Source organism: Zea mays, chromosome 2 (assembly GCF_902167145.1).
Source record: "Zea mays cultivar B73 chromosome 2, Zm-B73-REFERENCE-NAM-5.0, whole genome shotgun sequence".
NCBI classification, from domain to species: domain Eukaryota; kingdom Viridiplantae; phylum Streptophyta; class Magnoliopsida; order Poales; family Poaceae; genus Zea; species Zea mays.
In genome coordinates this window covers 236,345,791-236,372,659 of record NC_050097.1, presented here as the reverse complement: position 1 = coordinate 236,372,659, position 26,869 = coordinate 236,345,791, and the positions used below count along the sequence as shown (strand labels likewise).

At 44.2% G+C, this 26,869-nt stretch overlaps 1 protein-coding gene and 1 long non-coding RNA gene across 5 annotated transcripts in view; both read left to right on the top strand.

Moving 5' to 3' along the window:
* The window catches only part of LOC100273590 (Glutathione synthetase chloroplastic), a 69,117-nt gene extending 42,248 nt beyond the window's left edge, over nucleotides 1–26,869 (top strand). The window contains exons 1-13 of one of the 3 annotated variants that reach the window (XM_008669309.3): nucleotides 20,371–20,795; nucleotides 21,238–21,407; nucleotides 21,646–21,721; nucleotides 21,840–21,970; nucleotides 23,876–23,998; nucleotides 24,094–24,174; nucleotides 24,508–24,588; nucleotides 24,665–24,734; nucleotides 25,039–25,160; nucleotides 25,402–25,541; nucleotides 25,630–25,822; nucleotides 25,923–26,049; nucleotides 26,354–26,869. In XM_008669309.3, the coding sequence (XP_008667531.1) occupies nucleotides 20,517–20,795; nucleotides 21,238–21,407; nucleotides 21,646–21,721; nucleotides 21,840–21,970; nucleotides 23,876–23,998; nucleotides 24,094–24,174; nucleotides 24,508–24,588; nucleotides 24,665–24,734; nucleotides 25,039–25,160; nucleotides 25,402–25,541; nucleotides 25,630–25,822; nucleotides 25,923–26,049; nucleotides 26,354–26,356 (1,596 nt within the window). In that variant the 5' untranslated portion in view covers nucleotides 20,371–20,516 and the 3' untranslated portion in view covers nucleotides 26,357–26,869. Of the gene's footprint in view, nucleotides 1–20,370; nucleotides 20,796–21,237; nucleotides 21,442–21,613; nucleotides 21,722–21,839; nucleotides 21,971–23,875; nucleotides 23,999–24,093; nucleotides 24,175–24,507; nucleotides 24,589–24,664; nucleotides 24,735–25,038; nucleotides 25,161–25,401; nucleotides 25,542–25,629; nucleotides 25,823–25,922; nucleotides 26,050–26,353 lie in introns of those variants that run through there. The other 2 variants (NM_001148007.1, XM_035964633.1) reach the window with 2 other exon arrangements.
* Nucleotides 117–8,557, top strand: LOC118476442 (uncharacterized). 2 transcript variants are annotated; one of them, XR_004856543.1, is made up of 4 exons: nucleotides 7,531–7,723; nucleotides 8,015–8,090; nucleotides 8,208–8,338; nucleotides 8,447–8,557. It is a non-coding gene; the product is annotated as an uncharacterized lncRNA (long non-coding RNA). The 2 variants fall into 2 exon arrangements; XR_004856542.1 differs by having other exon boundaries at nucleotides 117–8,090.

The following is a 26,869-nucleotide window of genomic DNA, read 5'->3' as shown; positions in this document are numbered from 1 at the left end:
AGCCGCACTAAGCACATAGACATTCGGTGTCACTTTTTGAGGTATCACCAACAAAGGGGGATATCGAGATAGCTTATGTTAGCACCAAAGAACAATTAGCTGATATCTTTACCAAGCCATTAGATGAGAAAACCTTTAGCAAACTTAGGAATGAGCTAAATATACTTGATTCTCGGATTTTTGATTGAAACTTTGCACACATAGCTCATTGATATACCTTTGATTTGCTACGACTAATGTATTTTCAAGTATATTCTTATAATAAGTCATAGATTGAAAGGGAAATGGAGTTCTTCGGCGAAGACAAGGCTTCAACTCCACTCTACTGATATCACTTACCCTTCGCCGTCACTCCACATAACTCTCCAAATTGGTATAATCTTTCACTCGTATCTACTTGTACCAATGGGGAGAAAGTAAACAGGGCTCACAAAAGTCTCCGTTTTTGGCGATTAATGCCAAAGGGGGAGAAAGTATTAGCCCAAAAGCAAAAGGACCGCATCACCACCTTTCGAAAAATTTTAATTGATATATTTCAAATTGGTATGTTTACCTTCAATTGGTATATTTTCAAAACTAACATCTCAATATATTTCCAATTGATATCTATTAAAACTCTCTTGAAAGCTAAGAGGAGAATTTCATTAGGGGGAGTTTTGTTTAGTCAAAGGAAAAGCATTTGAAACAGGGGGAGAAATTTGAAATCTTGAAAATGCTTCTTACAATCTTATTCATATACCTTTGACTAAAAACATTTTCCAAAAGAATTTTCAAAAACGAAACAAGTGGTGCAAGTGTGGTCCAAAATGTTAAATAAAAGAAAGCAAACCATGCATATCTAGTGAAAGTATAATTTGGTTTAATTCTAAGTAACCTATGCACTCACCTTATGCAAACTAGTTCAATTCTGCACTTATATATATTTGCTTTAGTTTGTGTTGGCATCAATCACCAAAAAGGGGGAGATTGAAAGGGAAATAGGGTTAACCTTTTCCTAGTATTAATTTTGGTGGTTGAAATGCCCAACACAAATATTGGACTAACTAGTTTGCTCTAGATTATATATTCTACAGGTGCATAAAGGTTGAACACAAACCAATAAAAGAACAAAGTTAGAGTTCAAAATTAAAGGAGCAAAGGAACCAAGGGTGCCCTGGTGCACCAGGACCGTACAACTCCAAACTCGCCACCCTCGGGTTTTTCTGGGCGTGCTCCGCTATAATTCACCGGACTGTCCGGTGCACCAGCGGAGCAACGGCTACTTCGCGGAACGGTCGCCTGCAAAAGCTGAATTCAAGATGAACAGTGCGCAAACAGTGCGCGGCAGAGCAGAGCAGCCGTCAGAGGCGCACCGGACAATGAACAGTACCTGTCCGGTGCCACTAGAAGACAAAGCCTCCAACGGTCGTCTGCGCCCGAACCCTAACGGTTAGTTGGGTGACGTGGCTAGCGCACCCGACAGTGTCTGGTGGCGCACCGGACTGTCCGGTGCGCCCATCGACAGCAGCCCCTCCCCAACGGTTGTTTGGTGGTTGAGGGCTATAAATACCCATCAACTACCTCCACTCCAACCATCCAAGCATTCACCACACTTCATTCAATACAAGAGCAAAGTGCAACACTCCAAGACACAAATCAAAGCCACCGATCCAATCAAAGTCTCCAATTCAATTCTAGTGCTTTAGGACTTAAGAGAGGATCGTTCTTGTGTTTCTTTGTTGCTCTTGTTGCTTGGTTGGCTTTCTTCTTTCTCTCATTCTTATTCTCAAAGCCTTGTAAGCGAAGCAAGAGACACCAATCGTGTGGTGGTCCTTGCGGGGTCTAAGTGACCCGAGAAATCAAGGAAGAAAGCTCACTCAGTCTAAGTGACCGTTTGAGATAGGGAAAGGGTTGAAAGAGACCCGGTCTTTGTGACCACCTCAACGGGTACTAGGTTCTTTAGAATCAAACCTCGGTAAAACAAATCACCGTGTCCATCCGTTTTATTTCTTAGTTGATTTGTTTTCCCCTCTCTCCTGGACTTGATATTTGTTCTAACGCTAACCCCGGCTTTTAGTGTGTTTAAAGTTATAAATTTCAGTTTCTGCCTATCCACCCCCCTCTAGGTGACTTTCACTAACAAATCAACTTGTGAAGAGTTTAGTAGGATCATGATACAAAAATTTGAGATGTCTATGATGGGGGAGTTGAAGTATTTCCTTGGATTTCAAATCAAGCAACTCCAAGAGGGCACCTTCATCAGCCAAACAAAGTACATTCAAGACATGCTTAAGAAGTTTGGGATGAAGGATGGCAAACCCATCAAGACACCCATGGGAACCAATGGGCATCTCAACCTCGACACGAGAGGTAAATCCGTAGATCAAAAGGTATACTGGTCGATGATATGATCTTTACTCTATTTATGTGCATCTCGACCAGATATTATGCTTTCCGTATGCATGTGTGCAAGATTTTAGGCCGATCCTAAGGAACTTCACCTTAGGGTCGTGAAAAGAATCATGAGATACTTAGTTTACACTCCTAAGTTTGGGCTTTGGTACCCCAAGGGATCCACCTTTGATTTAATAGGATATTCCGGTGCCGATTGGGCAGGGTGTAAGATTCATAGGAAGAGCACATCAGGGACTTGTCAGTTTCTAGGGAGATCCCTGGTGTCATGGGCTTCAAAGAAACAAAACTCAGTAGCTCTTTCCACCACCGAGGCTGAGTATATTGCCACAGGCCATTGTTGTGCGCAATTACTTTAGATAAGGCAAACCCTCAGGGACTATGGCTACAATTGAGCAAAGTCCCTCTCCTATGTGATAATGAGAGTGCAATCCGCATGGCGGATAATCCCGTTGAACACAGCCGCACTAAGCACATAGACATTCGGTATCACTTTCTGAGGGATCACCAACAAAGGGGGATATCAAAATAGCTTATGTAAACACCAAGAATCAATTAGCTGATATCTTTACCAAACCATTAGATGAGAAAACCTTTAGCAAACTTTGGAATGAGCTAAATATACTTGATTCTCGGAATTTTGAATGAAACATTGCACACATAGCTCATTTATATACCTTTGATCATGTCTCTTTCATTTAGTACAAATGCATATTTCTTATTATTTATGTACCAAGGCTACGACTAATGTGTTTTCAAGTATATTTCTATACTAAGTCGTAGATTGAAAGGGAAATGGAGTATTTGGCGAAGACAAGGCTTCCACTCTAACGGTATCATTAATCCTTCGTCGCTACTCCGCACACTGCAAATTTGTATAATCCTTTACTCTTATTTACTTGTACCAATGGGGAGAAAATATTAAAAGGCTCTCAACATCTCCGTTTTTGGCGATTAATACCAAACGGGGAGAAATATTAAGCCCAAAGCAAAAGGACCGCACCACCATGATTTCAAAATTTTCAAAATAAAGCTTTAATTGATATTTGGCAATTTCTCAATTGGTATCCATGCTTCACTTATCTTGAGAAAGCAAAATTTCAATTGGTATAAAGTTTTAAATTGGTATTTTTCACATTGGTATCTATGATGAAAACCCCTTCAATTGGTATCTTTAGAAGTTCATCTTTAAATTGGTATCTATTTTAAAACCCTCTTGAAAGCTAAGAGGAGAATTTCATTCAGGGGAGTTTTGTTTAGTCAAAGGAAAAGCATTTGAAATAGGGGAGAAATTTCAAATCTTGAAAATGCTTCTTGCAATCTTATTCATATACCTTTGACTATTTGCAAAAAGACTTTGAAAAGATTTTCCAAAAGAATTTGCAAAAACAAAACAGGTGGTGCAAATGTGGTCCAAAATGTTAAAGAAAAGAAAAGCAATTCATTCATATCTAGTAAGATTATCAATTGGTTTAATTCCAAGTAACCTATGCACTTACCTTATGCAAACTAGTTCATTTCTGCACTTTATCTATTTGCTTTGGTTTGTGTTGGCATCAATCACCAAAAAGGGGGAGATTGAAAGGGAAATAGGGTTAACCTTTTCCTACAATTAATTTTGGTGGTTGAATGTCCAACACAAATATATGGACTAACTAGTTTTCTCTAGAATACATGTTCTACAGGTGCATAAGGTTCAACACAAACCAATAAATATTCAAGTTAGGGACCCAATCCAAAAGGAGCAAAAAAGGACTTGAGTGTGCTGTGGTCTGGCGCACAGGACTGTCTGGTGTGCCACCGAACAGTGTACGGTGCACCAGGACCGTACAGGGTCTAACCAGCTACTCTCAGAAAAACGCGGGCGCGCTCCCCTATAAGTCACCGGACTGTCTGGTGTGCCACCGGGAAACGACTATCCAGCACGCAACAGTCGACTCTGACAAGAGCTACAATGAGCAACAGTGTCACACCGAAGTCAGAGCAGCGAAGTTAGAGGGGCACCGGACTGTCCCGTGTGGCACCGGACTGTCCGGTGCCGCAAGAGGACAAAGCTCCAACGGTCGCCCGAGCTCCGAACCCTAACGGTTGGGTGACGTGGCGGCGCACCGGACAGCCTACAGTGCTTGTCCGGTGGCGCACCGGACTGTCCGGTGTGCCCATCGCCAGCAGCCTCCCCAATAGCTACGTTGGTCGTTGAGGGTTATAAATACCCCCAACCACCACAACTCCAAGCATCCAAGTTGTCTGAACATCACATTCAATACAAGAGCTCTAGCATTCACTCCAAGACACAATACAAAATGTCAAATCCTCTTCGAGTCCCAAATTCACTGCAAACACTTGGTGGCTTGTGTGACAGAGATTTTTGTGTTCATTTGAGTTCTTGTCGCTTGGATTGGCTTTCTTCTTTTCCCATTCTTATTCTCAAGAGCTTTGTAAGCGAGGCAAGAGACACCAAGTGTGTGGTGGTCCTTGCGGGGTCTTAGTGACCCGTGAGATTAAGGAAGAAGGCTCACTCGGTCTAAGTGACCGTTTGAGAGAGGAAAGGGTTGGAATAGACCCGGTCTTTGTGACCTCCTCAATGGGGACTAGGTTCTTTGGAACCAAACCTCGGTAAAACAAATCATTGTGTTCATCCGCTTGATTTTCATTTGATTTGCTTTCCCCCTCTCTCTCCCGGACTTGTTATTTGTTCTAACACTAACCCTGGCTTGTAGTGTGTGATTAAAGTTGTAAATTTCAGATTACGCCTATTCACCCCCCCCCCCTCTAGGCGACTTTCAATTTTCACTATGCATATAAACAATTTATCATTATGGTCAATCAATCTATTTGTATCGTATTAGTCATATGAACTGAAAGAAAGAAAAGCAAGTGAAATGACGGAATGGAAATGAAGCCACTTGAACTATTCTTAATGAGTACAAACATTGCAGGAATAAATGAGTCGGGGTGTTTGGTTTCTAGGGACTAATTTTTAGTCCCACTATTTTATTTTATTTTAGTCACTAAATTGCCAAAGTTTCCATATTTGCAATTTATGGAATAAGGGGATGTTTGGGATGGCTTCAGGTTCCAGCTCCAGCGTGGAGTTGTAGTTTATAATATAATTTAAATAGTTTTAAAGATATTTTTAGTCTAAATAATAAATAAAATGGCTTACCTAACTATCATTTAAAGGCTTCTAGTCGGTTACCCGTGCGTTGCGACGGCTCACAACAATACCCACATAAATTATCCACCAAAAAGATCTCAAGATTTTTTATTGATTATCTCCGCTCTTCATATAATATTTTTTATGAACGCACGGGTACCATAGGTAGCAAATCAGAGACCCCCATCCCTCGCCTCCCCACTTGCAAGGTTTCGTAGAGCAGGAGGGGAAGGGAAGAGGCAGACATACCTGAGGGGAAGGGAAGAGGCAGACATACCTGTTCGTTGCTAGAGAAAGACACGACGAAGACATGGGCATTTGGATGCGACATAGGTAGTACACCGCTAGATATATAGGGAGAGAGCACGCAAGCGGAGAAAGAAGCCCAGCCGGAGCAGCTCCAAACCGAGAGGCACCCGCACTAGGCGTCAATCCGAAAAGGGCGAGAGAATGCGAGTGTCTTTCCAGCCCTGGACCCACCGAAGCGACACAACAACACCACCAACTATGTAGCATATGCTGACTGCTGCCACGCTACGGGCCTTGGTTGTCCAATATCTCAGACCTGGACTCCTCATCGCCAAGATAACCTAAGCGTGGCAGGCGCCACTATGTCCTCCTTGACGGCACGCACAGAGAAAGGCCAGAAGCATGACTGACTCGCCCCGTACCTGCGTCGGCGAGCGTCGGTCGGCTCGCGGCTACGACCGTGGGCGAGGGCAGCAGGTTGGGGAAGAAGAACCGGGCGAAGTCCAGGAAGATGAACGGGATGTCCGACGACGACGAAAACGATATGATGGTGCGCGCATGATGTGAAACGTCCTCGTGGACGTGCAATAGCCACTGCGCGAGTCGGTGTCGAGGCTAGTGTCGGACGAATACGGGTAGGAGGCGCATGCTCCTACGCCCTCTGCCGAGAATGGGGTGGCGCAGAGGTGGAGGCATGAGGGGAGAGAGAAATTAAGTAGAATGGCGAATGAGGTGGTGACAACTGAGGCGAGGACCATCATTATCGTGTGGAGGTATAGATGGCCAACTGGGTTGTGTCTGGCGAGCCGGCCCGAGGCACGACCCATTTAATAGTGCCTGGGCCAACTCGGCGCGAGCGCCGTGCTGTGCTTGGGTTGTAGCCTCGGCCCGACACGATTATTTTTTTATTACAAAAAATCATATATACATATGTACAATTTATATTCAATATTATAAATACCTAAGCATGATGTTTTACTGGTTAGACAGCTTCGTCCAGTGTCTCACACCATTCTTCCATCAAGGTGTGGGTTCAAACACCACCTCCTACATCCCTTTTTAACATAACCCACCTCCCGCACCGCTTTTTGACATTTTACGCTGAGTTAATTTAGAAGAAATGTAGAGACTTTTTTGTAAAAAGTTGACGCAGGACGACCGTTGAAACTGTTGCTTTAAGTATAGTAGAGATAACTCGATCTCCATGATTTTCTAAAGCACCTAATGACCTGCTCCAGGAACTCCACTAAATTTTCTAGAGCTGCAGTTATCCAAACAAGACCTAAAATAGAACAAAATGGAGGGACTAAAAATTAGTTACTAAACCAAACACCCCTTAGTTCTGAGAAGTTTTAGGTGTAGGTCTCGTTTTGATAGAAAAGGTAGTAGTACAATTTTACAAAGCAGCAACAATGTCTGTCCTAACGCCGCGACTACAAAACTAAACATGTTCAACCGTCGGATCGAGTTAAGGTTGGATCATGGGTCATTTAACATGGCCCGTATTCGACCCGTGTCTAGTATCGGGTCAAGTTGGTTCGTGTCTTCTTGTTTGACGTGCCAAGTCGAGTTTTTCTATGTTGGGTCAGATTTTAAGTAATAACCATGGCCTATACCCAGCCGTAAATTATTGTTGGTGAAGAATTATTACCCGTGATCATTTATTATATTAGTTTGGATCAGATGCAGCCAAGTTTTTTTCGAATCGGTTGAGTCTGGTTGGTTGGATCATGTGGCCAGGTCTAGCCGAAACAAGCCGGAGATTGATCCGCCACATGCCCACATCGGACTAGGACCAGCCGAACAACCATTCCCAATTTCTCCGCCGCCAAGGCACGAAGCCGGAGCACGATGGCAGCCACCACGAATCGGTTTCCCCCACGCCATGTCCTCCCCCTGCATCTCGCACCAGTGCACCACCAGCAGGTCCGTCTCCGTCTCCGAGCTGCCGGACGCCTTCCCGCCCCAGACACGGCCTCGTTCTGAATTATATCCACTGGATTCTTTTGGTACCAATGTGGTATATATCTTTGTTCAGAGCATACAGTGAGTAGATGAGATTGTCAGCTGATTTTTATCATCACAAGATTGTCGCCTTGAATTTTGAGGAGAATATAACTCTCTGTTAGTCAGGTCATCGAAGGCCGAGCTATTTTTCACATTCTCAGTTATATAATAGTTTCAGGTTAATAGCGGATTATCATTTTCTAATTTCAGAACAAAGCAGTTTGATGAATTTACCTCAAGGCTGCTAGAAATTCATGATAAGATGATGTCTATAAATACGAAAGAGGTGAGTAAACTGTTTCTTATCGGCCTCTGTGTCTCAGTTTTGACCTTTAGTAAATGCTTCTTTCAAACTTTCTCTTGTTTTTAGCCAGCCACTAATATGTGCTTGATACACTTTTAGGATATACACTTAGGATTGCACCGGTCTGACTATATGCTGGATTCTTAAACCAATTCACTACTTCAAATTGAGCTCAACACTATCCCATCATCCTTTCCTGGCCTTGGCTCCTTTGTCAGTGAACTTCAAAGGTCAATTTAATATCCATTCTATGGCAGAATTTTCATGTTTTCATGTTTTCTTTCAAATTTTCTCTTATTTTTTCAATTGTTGTATGGCGTCATTATGAAATGTTTCAGGTTGTACAAAATGATATTCCACCAGAAAGCATGGAGGCCATGCGCCCGGTGCAGTAGCTCCTACCAACACGGACAAGCACTCCAGCGTCCAAAATGAATAATCTTTCAAAGGTGAATACTTAGATGAGTGGGTCAATGAAACATGACTGGTGATTGGGTTTGGGTCCACAGTGAATTGTATTCTAATCGAAAGCTGATGCAATAGGATGCACATAACATGGAAGTGTCTACACCAGTACCCACAATAAATCCGGAAGGAAATGATGAGGACGAGACTCCAAAGAACACTGTCTCTAGAAATGGTGGTTTCCTGCAGAATGCAGTTGGCCAAGACCTAGTCCATCTTGGCGTTGCAAGAACAGCAAGTGGTGGCCCTTCGGCTGTCGCTTCCGGTGTTAGGACTGGACACCAGCACAACAGAATGGATCTTGATTCAGCATCCAGCAACGTGGATAATTTCAAAACATCAGAATTTACAAAAGAAAACGATCTCCAGGAGTAGGGGAAAGGAGAGAGTAGTATGTATGATGAGAGGCAACCTAAGAGAAGGAAGCGGCCCCTTATGAATAATGAGAAAATAGATGAATTAGAGAAGGCTCTAGTAGATGAGCCTGAGATGCACAAAAACCCTGTTCTATTGCAGAGTTGGTCAGAGAAGTTAAGTTTGTCGGTAATTTTTTCACTTTGGGGCATTCTATTCTTAGGTCTTAATTGCTGAATGCATTCTCATTTATGGAAAATACGGCCGTGCTTTTGTAGGGCCCAGAGATCACAGCATCACAACTTAAAACTGGTAAAACTGTGTATCTTAACCGTTGTTTGAAGTTTCTTTCTTCAAATTGATAATAATGTTTTTTGTGCTTCTCATCTAAAGCTATTTGTAACAGTGTTTTCGCGTGCAATTTCTAGGTTGAACATCCGGAAAGCTAAGCTTGCTCGCATTGCAAAAGAAAGGGCGGAGAATGCTGATAAACCATCTACTCCCCATCTCGGTGAGTCTTCAGAAAGTGCCGGGGAGGACAACTATCTACCCCCTGCAGGTGTGATGACTGCTCTATCCAAAGGTGGTAGCCTGTTGAGCCCGGACAGCACTGAGCAAACGTCGCAGACAGAGCTATCCCCGAACACGACGATGATGGTACGTCCATTCACGAGATCCTTCTCGCTGGAGCCCGGCCGCCTCGTATCATTAGTCGACAACGATGGGAAGGAGGTTGGCAGGGGCAAGATCTTCCAAGCGCCAGGGAAGAGCACAACGAAGAGCTGCGTTTGCGTGGTTGATGTCACTGAGCTCAGGACCGAGAAGTGGAGGGAGCTCCCCCACCCTTCGGAGGCATTTGGGTGGACGTTCCAGGAGGCGGAGGCGAGGAATGGTGGCATCATAAGGGTCTCTTGGGACGCCGTCAGGTTGTTCCCTGTAGCGTAGCAAGGCCGATTGTATAACAAGATGAGTAGAGGGAAACTGTGGCCTAAGTAACATTATGTTAAAAGTTGTGGTTAACTGTGTTGTATTCATGAACTAATTGTTTTGAGCAATTCAGGTGGTTACTGATTTTACATTTTTACTACTGGTGTTAGTGTCACCTGCAATGTGCTGTGAGAAACCAATGCTGAGCATTCACCCATCCTTTGTATATCAATGGGTAAGTGGCCAGGATCGTAGCATGAACAGAAAGGGCATGTTTATTGTGGTGTTTATGTGTGGAGAAAGATAAATGAGTTCATAGGGTTTGGAATCTAGAAATCCGGTTTAGAATCTAGAAAGTATTACTAATTTTGCTAGTAGTGTTAGTGTCACCTGCTTTGTGCGTCAAAGGCTATCATTGAAAAAAGTGTTATATGCAAATTCTGGCGAGGGTGATATATAATACTATAATCCTAAGTCCGACAGCCTAAATAACCTGGTTCTAAGCTCCTGTTTGATCTTTTTTTTCTATACCTTTTATGCAAATCTGAACTGTTGTTTTTTATACAACTGAACACCTTTTTAATGTGAGATATTGAGCATTATAATTGTTAGTATATTAGATTAGAGTAAATTAGTTACCAAGCTAGGCAGCCCCGCTCCAGCATTTATCTCCACGGATGAAAAGGGGACGCAGCTATGTCATTACATTCTATAGATGCTGAAGCATTTATTTTCATGATTGAATTTTTTTGGCAGAGCACAGTTCTGTACTAATTTTTAATTCGCTTAACTTTTTTTTACTAAATATATAAATAGATAGATATACATAGACGGTTACAAGCGTAATGAATAAATCAACCATGATTATAGAAGCAAATTAAACCTATCTACTAACTATAATTGTTTGGGGCGCAGCCCACAATCATTTTAATCTATAAAATATACCCTATACTAACACCTATCTAACCCATTTGGATAGCTAAAAGAGTATATTATAATCTAGAGTTGACTATGCTGTAATCACCGTTCAAAGATGCTACCAGTGTATACCATCGAGTAGACCTACAAGTATATCACCACCGTCGCGATACAGGATGCGTCTCCTCATAATGGTGCAGATGAAGCAAGCGATGTGGCTCTTCCGCCCGGCAAGGAAGGGCAACTCCGGGAAGTCCCACCGCATGCCAAGGGTGGCGGCCATGCGCCTCAGACCTAGACCACCTAAGTCCGTTCGCTCGCAGTGCTCCGCCATGTATTTGGCGTCGAACACCCGGCCGCCGCCGAGAAGAGCATGGGTCTGGGCCATGAACTCGTGCCATGTCTCCGGCAGCGGCTGGCCGCCCGTGAGAATCTTCAGCATATATGCGAAGTCGTATGCTCCACCAAACGCCGCCCAGGTGAGCTCGTTGGGCCGCGGCGTCGCCGACAGTATGGCGGCCAGCTTGGCCGCGAACGCCGCGGAGCTCACGCCGCGCGCTCGGGCCTTGTCCAAGCAGACGCCCTGTGAGCGCAGGAACGTGACGGACTCCGGGGCGTGGCGGTCGCGCCGGGGGTCGAAGTCCGAGAACGTCACCTCCCACGCGAGCTGGAACAGACGTCCTTCTCCGTCCGCTGTGAGCGGGAGGTTCCCGTACTCGTTGGAGAGCGTGATGCCGAGCATCACGATGGGCACCGCATCAACGTTTTTCTTCACGAGGGCGTACTGCTTGCTCGGGGCGATTCGCGTCGCAGCGGACGAGCGGTGCAGTGTGCCCGCGTACTCGACGTCGAAGGTGATGCAGGGGAACAACGGGAGCAAGGAGCCTATCATGTTTAGCTCCGAGTTCATGTTCTCCGCCATGACGGTCCTGATTTGGAGACCCAGCATTTTGTGGCGAACGGCTGAGAAACAGGCGGCGCAGACGGCTGAGATACACGCGACGGCGCTCGGTTCTTGGCGGGTTACTTCTAGATTTGATGGACGAGGGGGCTGTGCCTCGCCCCGCATATATAGTCTGTCGATCGAGTTCTTCGGACTTTGGACAGGAAGTCCATGGCGGACTCAAGGAGAACTGACCGGAGCCCCACAGGACAGAGATGCTAACTGATCGGCTGGGCAAGTTGGGCCGGCAGGTGCCCCACACGCTCGAGGAGATGGGGAGAGAAGCTGGGCCGCAGCCAGGGAAACGGCCCTTTCTTCTTTTCCATTTTTCAGTTTTAGGTTTCAAATCCCAATCAAATTTCAAATTCAAACAATCGAATGATTGGAGGATTTATTTACTCTGGGGCTGTTTGGAATGTAATGAAGCTCCTTCTACCTCGTGTGAATCTCGACCGTCCATATGTACCGATCAAATTAGCACCGTCCGTCGATGCGCCCCGCGCCTCTCGCGTCGTCCTCATCCATCCGCCTGCCCCACTCGGCCGCCATCCATCCGCCTCTCTCGCGACGCCTCGCCCTCCAGTCGTCTCCACTCCGCTTCCCCAGCAGCCTCTGCGCTAGCCGCTGTCGATAAGGATGGATAGTACCCCTCCTCGGCCGGTGACGCTGCTCAATGGGTCTACGAGGTTGTGCGTCAACGTTGAAGGTGGTGGTGGGTAAATTCCTGTGGCTGTTTCAATGGCATACCAACTTGTTGTTACTCCATCCGTTTCATTTTAGTTGTCGCTGGATAGTGCAAAATTGAACTATTCAGCGACAACTAAAAAGAAACGGAGGGAGTACTTAAGATTTCTCTGTTTTTTTCTAGAATTTATGAATGTGGGGGCAGGGTGCACTTGCAGCAAATTTTACAAGTTATTCTCTGTTCACTGGTGCGCTTATGTATTTTTACCATCTCACTCAGCCTAGTATTAGGGACTGAAAGCTAAACTTATTATGTTCAAAATCTTCCACTAAACTGGGACTTTTGAGTACTGCGTGATTTATGTTTCCAACTACTCCAATGCTCTAGACTGTTATTGGCATAATAAACTTTGCCATGTTTGTCCAGGCACTTGACACAATAAAGAAACCTGCATCCAGTTTGTCCAAGGCTGATGTAAAGAGGATTGGCTTTTCAGAACTATTTTTCTTTTAGTCTACATGTGTACTGAAGCACCTGTGCTGTAGCGGACATAATATGCAAAAAAAAGAACTCCACCCACGTCTTGACTCTCGTCGTGCACGACGATCAAAGGTAGCTCACGTCGGGGCAACATCTCACCTCCGGTTAGGGGCATCACAATGCATAGCTTCAAAAATTATAATGTAACTTATTTTTATTATGCATATAAACAATTTATCATTCTGGTAAATCATTCTATTTGTATCGTATCAGTCATGTGACCTGAAAGAAACAAAAGCAAGTGAAATGACGGAATGGAAAAGAAGCCACTTGAACTATTGTTAATGAGTACAAATATTGCAGGAATAAATGAGTCAGGGGTGTTTGTTTTTAGGGACTAATTTTTAGTTCCACTATTTTATTCTATTTTAGTCCCTAAATTGTTAAATATGAAAACTAAAATCTATACTACTATATTAAGACTGTAAGGGGTAGCCTGCCACGCCTAGTTCTGCCTCGCGTGAATCTCGACCGTCCATGTGTACCCATCAAATTAGCACCGTCCATCGGTTGGCCCCGTGCCTCTCGCGTCGTCCTCATCCATCCGCCTGCCCCACCCGGCCGCCATCCATCCGCCTCTCTCGCGACGCCTCGCCCTCCAGTCGTCTCCACTCCGCTTCCCCAGCAGCCTATGCGCTAGCCGCTGTCGATAAGGATGGATAGTACCCCTCCGAGGCCGGTGACGCTGCTTAATGGGTCTTCGAGGCTGTGCGTCAACGTTGAAGGTGGTGGGAGCGGAGCGACCACACGCCGTGCTAGGCTGCTAGCCAACCAGCGCTTCCGTCCCCTTGCTTCCACCTGAGTCTCCACGTCATCGCTATCCCGAGTACTCTTGTTTGCGCATGAGCGAGCTTTCTTTGCGCGCCAAATTCACCGCGATCGACGGTGCCCAAACCAAATCGTCTCGTGAAATTCAGCGTCGCCGCTGCTGCTTGAGATGCCGATGCCAAACTGCCAAGCCAGACGATCCGGCCGGATGTGGCATCGCTGGTGTCGGCGGACATCTACATACCGTCGAGCCACTCCCTATCGCCGACATCGCGGAGGAGCTCAGGCTCCTGCCAGAGCACTGTCATCACTACTGCAAATACAAGGCCAAGATGTTTCTCCATTTTCGTGAGTAAGCTCTCGCCTCTCCGCAGAACTCCTTAATTGCTGCATGATCTGAAAACGTCAGATCTTGACCGAAAAAGAGAGAAAACAGTCATCAGGCGTCAGGTTTTTGGATTTCGATCAGTGATGAAAATAGACAACTGTGATCGTGAGGTGTTAGATTTCAGTTCAGCACGTTTCGTTCACTTTTCTTGGGGATCTACTTAAGCTGCTATAATACCCACTTTGTGAATAAAGTAAATAAAAGGATATCATCATTTGGGTTGCCATCTCATTATTATAACATGGGATTGACCCTAATTAAAAGGACAAGATATCTAATAAAAATATTTAATGCATCATGTTGGAATTTTGTTTGTTGTACATTAAGTAATGTTCATAAATATATTAATAAAAATATAATAATAACTTGAGATGTGGATTGAACCCCAAATTAAATTTTAGGTTTGAAAATAGAGAAGGAAAGAAAAGACAAAGAGAAAGAATATAAAATATAAAGAAAATTTATATATCTCCAAAGTTGGTACTTTTAATTTAGCAATATAATTTGGGGATAAATTTGGCACAAGATTTGAATTTAAAAGATTTGAATTTAAAGTGGAATTTGGGAATAGAGAAAAGAAAATAAGAAAAGAAAAAGAAAACATCACGTTAGGCTAACCACCTCCCATTTCGGCCCATCTCCATACTCCCTCCTTCACGGCCCAGTATTCCGCAGTCATGACCGACGCCGACATGTGGCCCCACTTGGCCAGTCAAGCCACGTCGACCACTGGCTAGTGGGCCCCAACTCCTAACTCACTCGCGTGTGCTCGTGGACGCAGCCTGTTTCGCTGACTCGTGGGGCCGGATCGTCAGGACCTTCCTTCTCGCGCGGACTCCGTTAGAACAGAATGCGGAGCTTGCGCAACAACCCCCGTGTCGTCAGCCTCACTTTCTTCGCACGTGCGCAGGGGCTGATCGCAGGTGTTGACCATCTATCCTTGGCTGGTGGCCCCCATTGCATCAGCTGCGTCTCCTCGACCAGAACGGACTCACGGGCAACAACCTCTCCGGAGATCGCGGCGTTCGTTGCAACCAAGCTTGGGACCTAACACCTGGATGCTTCCCTTTACCTGCGTATAAGTATCGTAGCCGCATTCCCTCGACCATCTAGCCAATGACCAAACATGGGAGGTGGGGGGGAGTTAGCGTCGTTGTTGGGCGAGATACTGGCCGCCGCGCGGGTCATGGAAGCAGTTGCCGTCGACCCGGGTTTGCGTCACCGATGAGGCCTCGGATCTGGGCCTAGGAGCTTTGGGGAGTCGCACTGGTGGTGCACATGGTCGTTCCGGGCGCGATTGTGGGCAGGCGACGCCGCAATTCCTCGCCGTGGTCCGCTGTCGCCGCGGACCCGCCCTCCTCCGTGGGCAGCAGATCCCACTGCGGGATTGTAGGTAAGGAAACACCCTGCGTGTTCGTTAAGTCTCCACATCATTTTCTTGGCTTCCACGGAGTTTGATGCGCCTGCGTGCCGAATCATGGTGCGCCGGCCATGGTGCCGCCGCTCGGCCTGGGGGCGACGCCGCCGCACACTGGGTTGGGGGGAAGAGAAAGGACGTGCGTCGTTTGATCTTATCAGACGACTGTGAGTAAGTCGTGGATACCCCTTCGCGCTAATGGATAGGAGTCGTGGATCTACGGATGTGTGAGTGAGCGGGAGCGCTAGTGTCGTTAGATCCCGACCCTTGGATGGTAATCTGATGGTCCGTATCCGATACCGGTTCGGGTCTTATTAAGATCTAACCGCAACCATAGCATATAGATCCAACGGCCCACAGTTGTCGATACCCTTCGGCCGTGCGATGTTGCAAAAGGCCCTCAGCTTTTCCTAAACTAACCCGTCGTCCAAGTTAGGGTTAAGACCATTACCGTTTAGTCCTAGAATTTATGCAAAGCCCCCTAGGCTTTGTTACAATTGTGTCCGCAGTCCAGAAGCATGAGGAAATTCATAATTTATTTTATAAAATGATTTTTAATACAAAAACAATACTAGAAACTTGTGAAATTCATATTTAATTCATTTTAGCTCCAAATTGATTCATTCCAATTGCAATAATTTTTGTTTTAATATTATATATCACCTAGTATCTCTTTTTAGCCTTGAAACTTAGATTAAAATTGTTCATTTGAATTAATCTATACCAAGCATTAAATAACTCCAGAAATTCATAACTCAATAACCATAACTCCGTTTTGATCCATTCTAGTTGCATTAGTCTCACAATAATATTTATTATCATCTGGTAACTTTGTTTTGTCATGAAATATAGGTTAAATGTTGCACTTAGTCTATTCTATACTTAACCATGTGGATCTTCGGAAAACCAAAACTTCATAACTGTAACCCCGAATTTAGCGGTTCTCGATCCCACGATCTCGTAGCGACGCGTAGATTATTACTACGTAGTTTAATCTTATGTTTGGTGTGATATTAATTTTGCCTATACCATGTTTGTTTGTATTGCTACGACTAGCGCGAGGTCATGAGTCATCTGAAAAGCAAGTTGGTACCTGGAATCTCAAGTCCCAGGCAAGTTGTGCCCTTGGTCACTTATTTTTACCCAATCATGTTCTTATTAATCATAATGATCTGCAAAGATTGTTCAGAACATCAGTCATCTACTTGTGAGCCATAGTATCATATTGCTGCAGGAAAACACAGATATGAGCATATTGCAGCAAGACAATGTAATGTGTAAGTATCAGCCAACCAGCGCTTCCGTCCCCTTGCTTCCACCTGAGTCTCCATGTCATCGCTATCAGATGAGACCAGCGCCTCCATCCCCCTCTCTCCCTTCACCCGCTCTCCACAGCCGCAGAGAGAGAGGCGACGCGGGTGCTATTGGCGACGTGGACACCGATCGCATCCCATGGAGGACTAGCCTCCAATGGTTCCATGGCTTGAAGGTGTCATTAGCTCTCGAGGATCCAAGATGTGAGGCACCAAATCGGTGGGGAGGTCAGTGGCGTCGAATCTAGTTGTTTCCTGCCTCTCCTTTGTCTTTCACACACACACAATCTGTGGCTCTTCCCTTACCCCTCTCTCTCCCGAGCTACCTTCAGGGTGCAAGATTACTGGCAGCAGGATAAGTGGAATGGGCAGTTCTATGCGAAGTGGCACATAATTTAGGATGTACTGAACAGCCTTATGCGACACATCATTCTTGAGAACAATGACAATAAACCTGTCACAAATAGCAGTGACACCCAGAAGGTAAAATTTACATAATTCTTTTTGCTAAATTTTAAGTAACCAATATCAATGGCACTTCTGAATAAATTCACTAACTCTTAGCATATAGGTGAATCTGGAACAGGGCCTCCAGATGTTAACAATCTTCAAGAGCCATGAGGCTGGGACAACAATCCTGGAAGATTTCGACTTCTATGAGCAGCGGGAGAAAGCTTTGCAGGAGAACAGACATCAACAGCAGGCTGCCAGCACCGATCCTCGGAAGCTGGTGGATACCAAGCTCAAGTTCATGTGGCTGATATATCAGATGCATTTGCCAAGGCTGTTGGACCAAATCAAACCTACTTATTAACTGACGAGAAAAAAATTGTGATACTAGAAATTTTAGAAGTTGATGGTTCAGAGATGTACAATAGGATCATAATAGGTGTTAATGCACATGATGCGCTAAAAGTACTAGGAGCTGAAGCTACACGTGTGAATTGTTCTACATAGATTCAACAATAGTAAACTTGGAGGTACTGCTGCTGCCTTTTGATCGCTTATTCTATTCTGTCAAGAATATACCATTGTCTTTTGCTATATATGTGGTGCAATGGATGCTATTTTTAGAAGGATTGCAGCATCCAAGTATCATTACTTACCTTTTGTTTTCATTGAGTAGTCGCATTACTAACATGACATTTTCTTTTTTCATATAGTATCTCTCGCTATGCTGGATCACTCCTGGTGCGTGCAGATGTACCAGGGTGAGAAGATCGGCCTCAACATGCACTTCTAGCTGTTGTGGGTCAAGAACTGTCCGAGGTGTGGCCTCACGCACACGTTGTGCCTTGCCCTCACACAGTGGCTGGCGTAGGAGGTCCGATTCTGGTGGACTTGGGCATGGAGAAACACAAATGCACAAGGATGAAGAGGTGGCTCCGACCGAGGCTTCTGCCTCTACTACTCCTGATTTGTATGGTAAACCAAGAACCTGCACTTTTTGCAACCACAATCCTCGATTATACTACATGGAAAGCTAGATGAGCGACCAAATACTGAAAAAGTTGAGGCTGCAACGACCAAATATTGAAAAAGACGAGGCCGCACAAGAGATGAGGCGCCAAACAAAACTGCTAAATTGTGTGACTAAGCTGTACAGAGGATGGCCCCAAGATAAAAAATGTAGTGGATATCATTTAGCTTGTAAGGTTTAGGGTGTTATGGTTGTTAAGCTATTTTCCTTGGAAGACTCCTGTTGAAGCGTAACCTATTGTAGTCATATGGGTGTAATCAGTACAAGTGTGCTTCTAAACTTATAATGTATGGTGTACTTTTTTTAGTATAAATGGAGATCAGTGTTCTTGCGTGTCATTATGTTTAAATTTTGCATCAATGTTCATTTTTGGATGTGTACCAGTGTCTGGTTTGCATCAATGTTCCTATGATGTGTACCAGATAGTGCACAAATTGTGTCCAGTCTGCCTTCTGCATTCTCGATTGTGAACCAGTGTATGTCTTCTGCATGAAAACTGCATAGTCCTTACTGTATTCATTTATTAAATGAAGTGTAGAGAGCTAATGAGCTATTGGTTTCAGTCTGTTCAAAGCATTACATGCCAATTAATAGAGTAACAATTTATTATCTGTGGACCATGTTATGGATGCAGCAGTTGCTATTAAGAGATCAGATGAAGTGACCAAGGGCAATTTGACTATATAATAATAATAAAATTAACAGAAGAGATACATACAGTTTCACTTTGATTTTGAAATGCAACAGCAGCTTGATGTCTCTATTGAACCCTAGAAACAACTGTAGGAGAAAATACTCTTCCACCAAGAATAGGGTTCTCATTTGTGCTAGCAGAATCAGAGCTAATTGCATCATTAGTTCTAGGAACCTGTTGGGGGTTGAACTTTACCACCCAGAAGAGACATAACCAACTTCTTAGAAAGACAACCGCTGTTAATCTTGTCATCAATGTTTCAATATATTTCTTTTGGACAAGTCATTTATTATTATAGGAAGTGCTCCCCCTGCTGATGGTCTCTGTCATCCGGGTCGTGTATGGGCTCAGGTTTATGCGCTATTGATAATGTTTGTTTGACATCAGTTTAATCATTTTGGGTCAACATATTTATAATAATATTATATATTTATATCATCAAAAAATTAATATTAGTGTTACAGTGATATTTTGTCATGCGAATTTTGTATATCATAGTAATATTTGTCGGTTCATATCTATGTTTCATACTGTTTTTCACTCCCGTGGCAACGCACGAGCATGGACCTAGTAGAGTTTTAATTTCCATATTTGCAATTTATGGACTAAGGGGATGTTTGCAATGGCTTCAGGTTCCAGCTCCAGCGTGAAGCTGTAGTTTATAATATAATTTAAACAGTTTAAATATATTTTTAGTTTAAATAATAAATGAAATGACTTATTTAAATGTTATCTAAAGGCTTATAGCTCCAGCTCCATGATTTTCTAAAGCACCTAATGACCTGCTTTAGCAACTCCACCAAATTTTCTGGAGCTACAGTTGTCTCAAATAAGATCTAAAATAAAATAAAATGGAGAGACTAAAAATTAGTTACTAGAAACCAAACACCCTCAATTCTGAGAAGTTTTAGGCATAGACCTCGTCTCGATAGAAAAGGTAGTAGTACAATTTTACAAAGCAGCAACAACAATGTCCGTCCTGACGCCATGACTACGAAACTAGACATGTTCAACCGTCAGGTCGAGTCAAAGTCGGGTCGTGGGCCATTTAGCATGGCCTGTACCTAACCCGTGTCTAGTGTCGAGTCGGATTGGTCCGTGCCTCCCTGTTAGATGTGTCAGGTCGGATTTTTTCGTGTTAGATCGGATTTTTACGAATTAGGTAGGGTTTTAGATAAAACTATGGTCTATATTTAGTCCGTGAATTATTATGGATAAAAAATTATAACCCATATCCATCGATTATTACATTAGTTTGGATAGGTTCAGTAAATTTTTTTTGGACGGCTGGTTGGTGGCCGGTCTAGACGAAGCAAGCGATCGGGAGGAAGCACCTGGACGCCTCTGTCCCGGCTGGAGATTGACCCGCCACATGCCCACATCGGACTAGGAACAACCGAACAGGAACCCATTCCCAATTCCCCTCTCCGGCCTTCGCCGCCGCCAAGGCACGAAGCCAGAGCGCGACGGCATAAATCGCGGGAGCGCCCGCCTTCGAATCGGTTTCCCCCACGCCATGTCCTCCCCCTGCGTCTCGCACCAACAGCAGGTCCGTCTCCGTCTCCGCGCTGCCAGCCGCCTTCCCGCCCCAGACACGGCCTCGTTCGCGCCGCCCGCGCCCCGGCGGCTTCGGGTGGCGCACGCGGCGATGAGCGCCAAGGCGCCCCTCGGCGTGGCGCCGGCGGAGGAGGGGGCCGGGACGCCGGGGCAGCAGGCCGTGCTGGGGCAGATGGTGGAGGATGCCGCCGTGTGGTGCGCCGTCCACGGGCTCGTCGTCGGAGATCGCGCCAACCAGGTACGCCACACGAGTCACCCCTCCCGGTCTTGGATCGACTGGCTGCTAGTGTTCGTCAGTGTGTTAGCAAAAGCTTGCATTTTGGGCGGTCTCACTTTGTCAGAGAATTTCCTCTAGCTCCATGATTGGAATTTCTAATAGTTCGTTGTTGCCTCGGCTTGGAGGATGGAATAATGGAGTACCCACCCTGCCAAATTGCAGTAATGCAGTTCACTGTTTAAAAGGACAAATGTTCAACTTGTCTTAACAGTTGCAGTAATGCAGTTCACTGTTAAAAAAGGAACAATTTTCAACATGTCTTGACCGTTGCCACTCTGCACTCTGGCGGGTTTTGATATGACCAGAAAAGAAGAAGAAGCAAACAGCATGCCCCAATTTCCTGTAACTGTAAGCTATAATTACCGCTGAATTATCTGATCAGCATTTATATTGGCACTTGCAGAGATCAGGAACGGTTCCTGGGGTTGGCCTGGTTCACGCTCCATTCTCGCTGCTTCCAGCGCGTTTTCCGGCATCGTTCTTCAATCAAGCATGCGAGCTGGCTCCTATCTTCAATGAGCTCGTGGATCGTGTCAGCTTGGATGGGGAGTTCTTGCAAGCTGCTTTGTCTAGGCAAGTTCTGAATTCTATCCACTGGATTCTTTTGGTATGTGGTATATATCTTTGTTCAGAGCATACAGTGAGTAGATGAGATTGTCAGCTGATTTTTTTCATCACAAGATAGTCGCCTTGAATTTTGAGGAGAATATAAGTCTCTGTTAGTCAGTTCATAGAAGGCCGGGCTATTTTTCACATTCTCAGCTATATAATGGTTTCAGGTTAACAGCGGATTATCATTTTCCAATTTCAGAACAAAGCAGGTTGATGAATTTACTTCAAGGCTGCTAGAAATTCATGATAAGATGATGTCTATAAATAAGAAAGAGGTGAGTAAACTGTTTCTTATTGGCCTCTGTGTCTCAGTTTTGATCTTTAGGAAATGCTTCTTTCAAACTTTCTCTTGTTTTTTAGCCAGCCACTGATATGTGCTTGATACACTTTTAGGATATACGCTTAGGATTGCACCGGTCTGACTATATGCTGGATTCTGAAACCAATTCACTACTTCAAATTGAGCTCAATACTATCGCATCATCCTTTCCTGGCCTTGGCTCCCTTGTCAGTGAACTTCACAGGTCAATTTACTATTCATTCTATGGCAGAATTTTTGTGTTTTCTTTACTTCTGAGTTTTTATTTTCTGGCAATCTCTTTTGACCATAATAGGTGTACTCACTATGATGAATGTCGAGATATTTTAAAGTGACAAGTGTAGATTTTTTTATGGTGATACAGTTATAGATGAAAAACTTGCTGTTCTCCCTTGAGCATATAAGAAAATCTGTGATGAATACCTTTACTTAGTCAAACGTCGTGATTAACAGAACTTTTGCATTGACATAAACGTTGCCTATATTTGACTTCCAGAGTTGGTTTTTTGGAAGCTTCAGCTTATCCTTACAACCATGAACCATGAGTATTTTTTTTTTCATATTTGAGTTTCAAACTCTAACTGTAACCTGTGATGGTGTCATGGGGTGGTAGCCCAGGGCATGTAGGCCCATAGGGATAGGCTCAAGATTAGTGGATAAATATTAGATTAGATAAGATTGTGTTAGTTACTTGGGATTAGATTATATTAGATAAGGTTGAGTTAGTTACTTGGGGGCCAAGTCTTCCTATCTATATAAGGATGAGTTGTACCTCCTTAAGGGGGAATCAATGAATGAAGAATAATTAGTCCCAAATCTCTCTAAGGGCTGATTTGGTGACCCGGGATCCCGGGAGGATTGGAGAGGATTGAGGGGGAAATTAGTTTATTTCCCCCTCAATCCCCTCCAATCCTCCCGGGATCCCTTTGTCACCAAATCAATCCTAATAGTATAGCCCCTCCCCCCCCCAGCCAACTGTGCCACACATGCCGTGAGGAGCTCGCTCATGCCAGGGCAGATCTGGAGAAGGCCCGGCAGCGGCGTAGCGCAAGCTGTTTGCCGTCTTCAAGCTGCGGCACGCAGCTTCCTGGCGTGGCTTGCCGTCTTCAGGCTACGACACGTGGCTACCTAGAGCGGCGGCGCGGCTGCAGGTTGTGGTCCGCCGTTGCCTAGCACGACGACTTGCATCAATATTGCTTGTTGAACAGCATGCGGCACATGGGGCGACAATGCCTTCATCAAGGTTGGCCGATCCTCCACTCTAGTTCACCGTCCTGATCCATAGCCATGTGGACAGCAAGAACACGTCTGGTTGGGTGGCACTGTCTCCACTGGAACTCGCGGCAGCTCAGGCCGTAGGACTGGTGAGCTGCCATGTCTTGGCCTTTGCAGCCTGGACGAGGTTGTTCCCATGGGATCCAGGGGGACCAATCTTGGCATATGTTAGGTTCTTTATTTTATTTGCAAATAAATTAAAGCCGAGATGTAAAAGGCTTCTAGTTAGGGTTGCACTTTCACGTGCATATCAAGTTAGACAACAAGGTTGTTGCCATGCACACCATTACAGCTCGAGGACGAGCTGTCTTCAAAGAGTGGGGAATGTCATGGGGCGGCAACCCAGCTGCCTAGGGCATGGAGGCCCATAGGGATAGGCTCAGGATTAGGATTAGTGGATAAAGATTAGATTAGATAAGATTGAGTTACTTGGGGTTAGATTAGATAAGATTGAGTTAGTTACTTGGGGGCCAAGTCTTCCTATCTATATAAGGATGAGTTGTACCTACTTAACGGGGAATCAATGAATGAAGAAGAATTAGTCCCAGATCTCTCTAATAGTCTAGTCCCCCCCAAGCCGACTCCGCCCGGCTATCTTCCCGACGCTGTTTATCCCCCTATGAACTAGGATCCATAACAGATGGTGTGTCACTTCAAAAATAGTCAGATGTGATGATTAATGAGATAATGCTGCTTGCCCCATGAGAGTGGAAACAAAATTAGTGAGCGACACATTCATAATTTACCATTTTGTAGTATTGACCGGAGACCGGATTTCCTTGTTTTGGTATTATTTATGTTTAAACTGACAGGTAATATTAGTTTGATACTGCAGGACCTTACTCAAACAGTATGGAAAAGTATTAGGCCTAGATCCTAAAAGGATTCCACAGAATTGGGCAGCCACTCAATTTGCTGAAGCATTGGGCAGAGCATGGGCCGAGTATAACAATGACAGGTCAGCGCTTTTCTATGCAGCATGAGTTGTATTATTCAGAATTTCTAGAAAATGTAAGTGTCAATTAACATGTTTTGTTCTCTTTTGTCGCTCAGTGCTGTTGTTTTGATGGTTGTCCAACCTGAAGAAAGAAATATGTACGACCAGTACTGTCTTGTCAATCATCTGAAGGAATCATATCCTTTTTTATGTTTGCTTTCTTTTCAGTTTTCACTCCTATTGTCAGATTTTCAATATCTGGGTTGTGAAAAACTTCATTTAGTTATTGACTCATTCCTATCGTGATAGTGTTTCCTTATCTGTGGTTTGGCGGCTCGTCTCCACAACAAACTAATAAGATGTTGATTTCTTGTATGTACACTGCTGTATTATTCTTTCAACATATTGCCTGCCTGATATAACTTCAGAGAACCATTAAAGTGTGCGGCAAGCATCTGCTTTTTTTTTGGGTCTGGTATTAAGAGCATCCAACAGCATGAAAAATGTGGCTTTCCTTAACTAGCCATCACATATGGTGTGGCAACTATAAGGAAAACATTGGCACAAGTAGAGGCTCAAGGGCAGGTTCTTACAGATGGAACACTTGTGGTGTAAGTATCTTATATAGACATGGAAAAAGGCTTATTATTACTATCAGAATTTAGTATGTAAATTTATGAATTGCAGAGATGGTCGGACAGTGGCTGTTGTGTATTTCAGAGCCGGGTATGCACCAACTGATTACCCTTCGGAAGCGGTATGCAATCAAATATCTATTAATTCAAAATCTTTATATAGAATAGAAGTAAATTCTGTTTTTTGAGTGAAAGAAACTGTTCCTGTAATTGTTTTAAAAAAATCATATGTCTGGTGCAATGCCGCTTAGTCTCATTTTCCTGAAACAGTCATCTTCTTTTGTGCATGCATTTCTGTCTCTGTTGGAAAGCAATCCTTAGCCAAATGGTTTTATTGCTTTGGTTGAGGATGTGTAGTAATTCATTTTGTTATGATTATGATATGGCACCACTGTTCCACCTTGACATAACGCTATCATATTCCAGGAGTGGAGAGCGAGGCTTCTGATGGAACAATCATCTGCAGTGAAGTGCCCTTCGATAGCCTACCATTTGGTAGGAACAAAAAAGATCCAGCAAGAACTAGCAAAACCTAATGTTCTTGAAAGGTGATTGAGTTTTCTCAGTACTAATGGGTGATTAGCATTAGCTGGTTGATATTCCTATGTGTCACAGTTGCACTGGTTTTTCCACATCACAAATTACAACATTACTGATCAAGTGGCCATTTTTCTAGCTTGTTGTGACGTAGCCGATACTTCAAATGTGTTGACTGGCTCTGAGTTTTATTGTTCGTGATCTGAATTAGAGCATAAGCAGAGCTTAAACCTGTCCCTGATCTATCTACAGATTTCTTGACAACAAGGACGACATTGCCAAACTACGCAAGAGTTTCGCAGGGTTGTGGAGCTTGGATAATGAAGAGATTGTGAGATCTGCAATACAGAAACCTAACCTGTTTGTCCTGAAGCCTCAGCGAGAAGGCGGAGGTATCTTTCGTTAGCACTTCGAGGGATCCTGCTTGGTGGTAAATGCCCTGGCTCCTGAGGATTCTGAATTCCTTATTGTTTACTCCAGGGAACAACATATATGGTCAGGATTTGCAGGACACACTGATCAAACTCCAGAAGGAACAGGGGGAGGCGCTTGCGGCGTACATACTGATGCAGAGGATTTTTCCAAAAGCATCTCTTACTCCTCTAGTCAGGGGCGGTGATTGCTTTGAGGACCTTACAATCTCGGAGCTGGGAATATACGGAGCCTACCTGCGGTAATTAAATCAGTGAAGTTTCAAACGCTTGTGCCCCATATGACTGCAGATGTGCATGTTTGGTGAAATGATTCTGCCACTCTTGTTTGATCTATCTCAGGAACAGAGACAAGGTGATCTTGAATAACCAGTCTGGCTACTTGATGCGCACCAAAGTTTCTTCTTCAAACGAGGGCGGCGTTGCTGCAGGGTTTGCCGTTTTGGACAGCGTTCTCCTGACTGATGAGGTTGTTACCGTTTCTGAACCTAGATTGTTGTGATGGTTACCCAATAAATCACATAGCCTCTTCTGACACAACCTAATAAAAGAAATTCTACCCCATGTTATTTTGCAGCCATTTTGTAGTGCTATTCAATCATCTGACAGTTGTAACTAGTTCACCTTCAACTGTCATCAATTTTTTTTATTTTGTTCATTAGTCTTGGAAGTTGGAATGTTTTAGCAGCACCTAATTTTCTCATCTCTCCCAAATACCATCTGGGAAATTTCAATTAAGCCCACTTTTCTTTTTCATGTTGTTGTTTTTCCAGTGAGACAGCAGCGAGGTGGCAGAGCTATGGGTGACACCTGACCTGCATTAGTGACAGTGCCCACAGTCAACTCAAACGATGACAATATCAACTGCAATCGTAGGGGAAACTATGAAATTGCTTACAGAATTGCGGACAGTCGGAGAAGATGGCAGTGTTACGTTATGATATAGTTTCATGTTTGTATGCTGGTTGAAAATGTAGGGAAACTCTTGTTTTCACTAGAAAGGAACCCCTGGAGGGGGGAGTAACGGTGTAGAAGGTTTATGTTGTCACAGTTGGCATGCATTCATCATATAGGAATAGCTAGGAGATGGCACCGTTATGCCAACACAGTTATAACAAATATCAATTGTAAATTTTATGATTGGTTATCGACTAAGCAAAACAATTTTATAAGAAATTGTTGTGCGGCAATATCGTTTGACTAAATCTTAGTCAGATGCTCGAATATTGCTATGGTTTGTAAATATAATATATCATATTTATAGATTTTGTTGTAATAAAACATAAAAA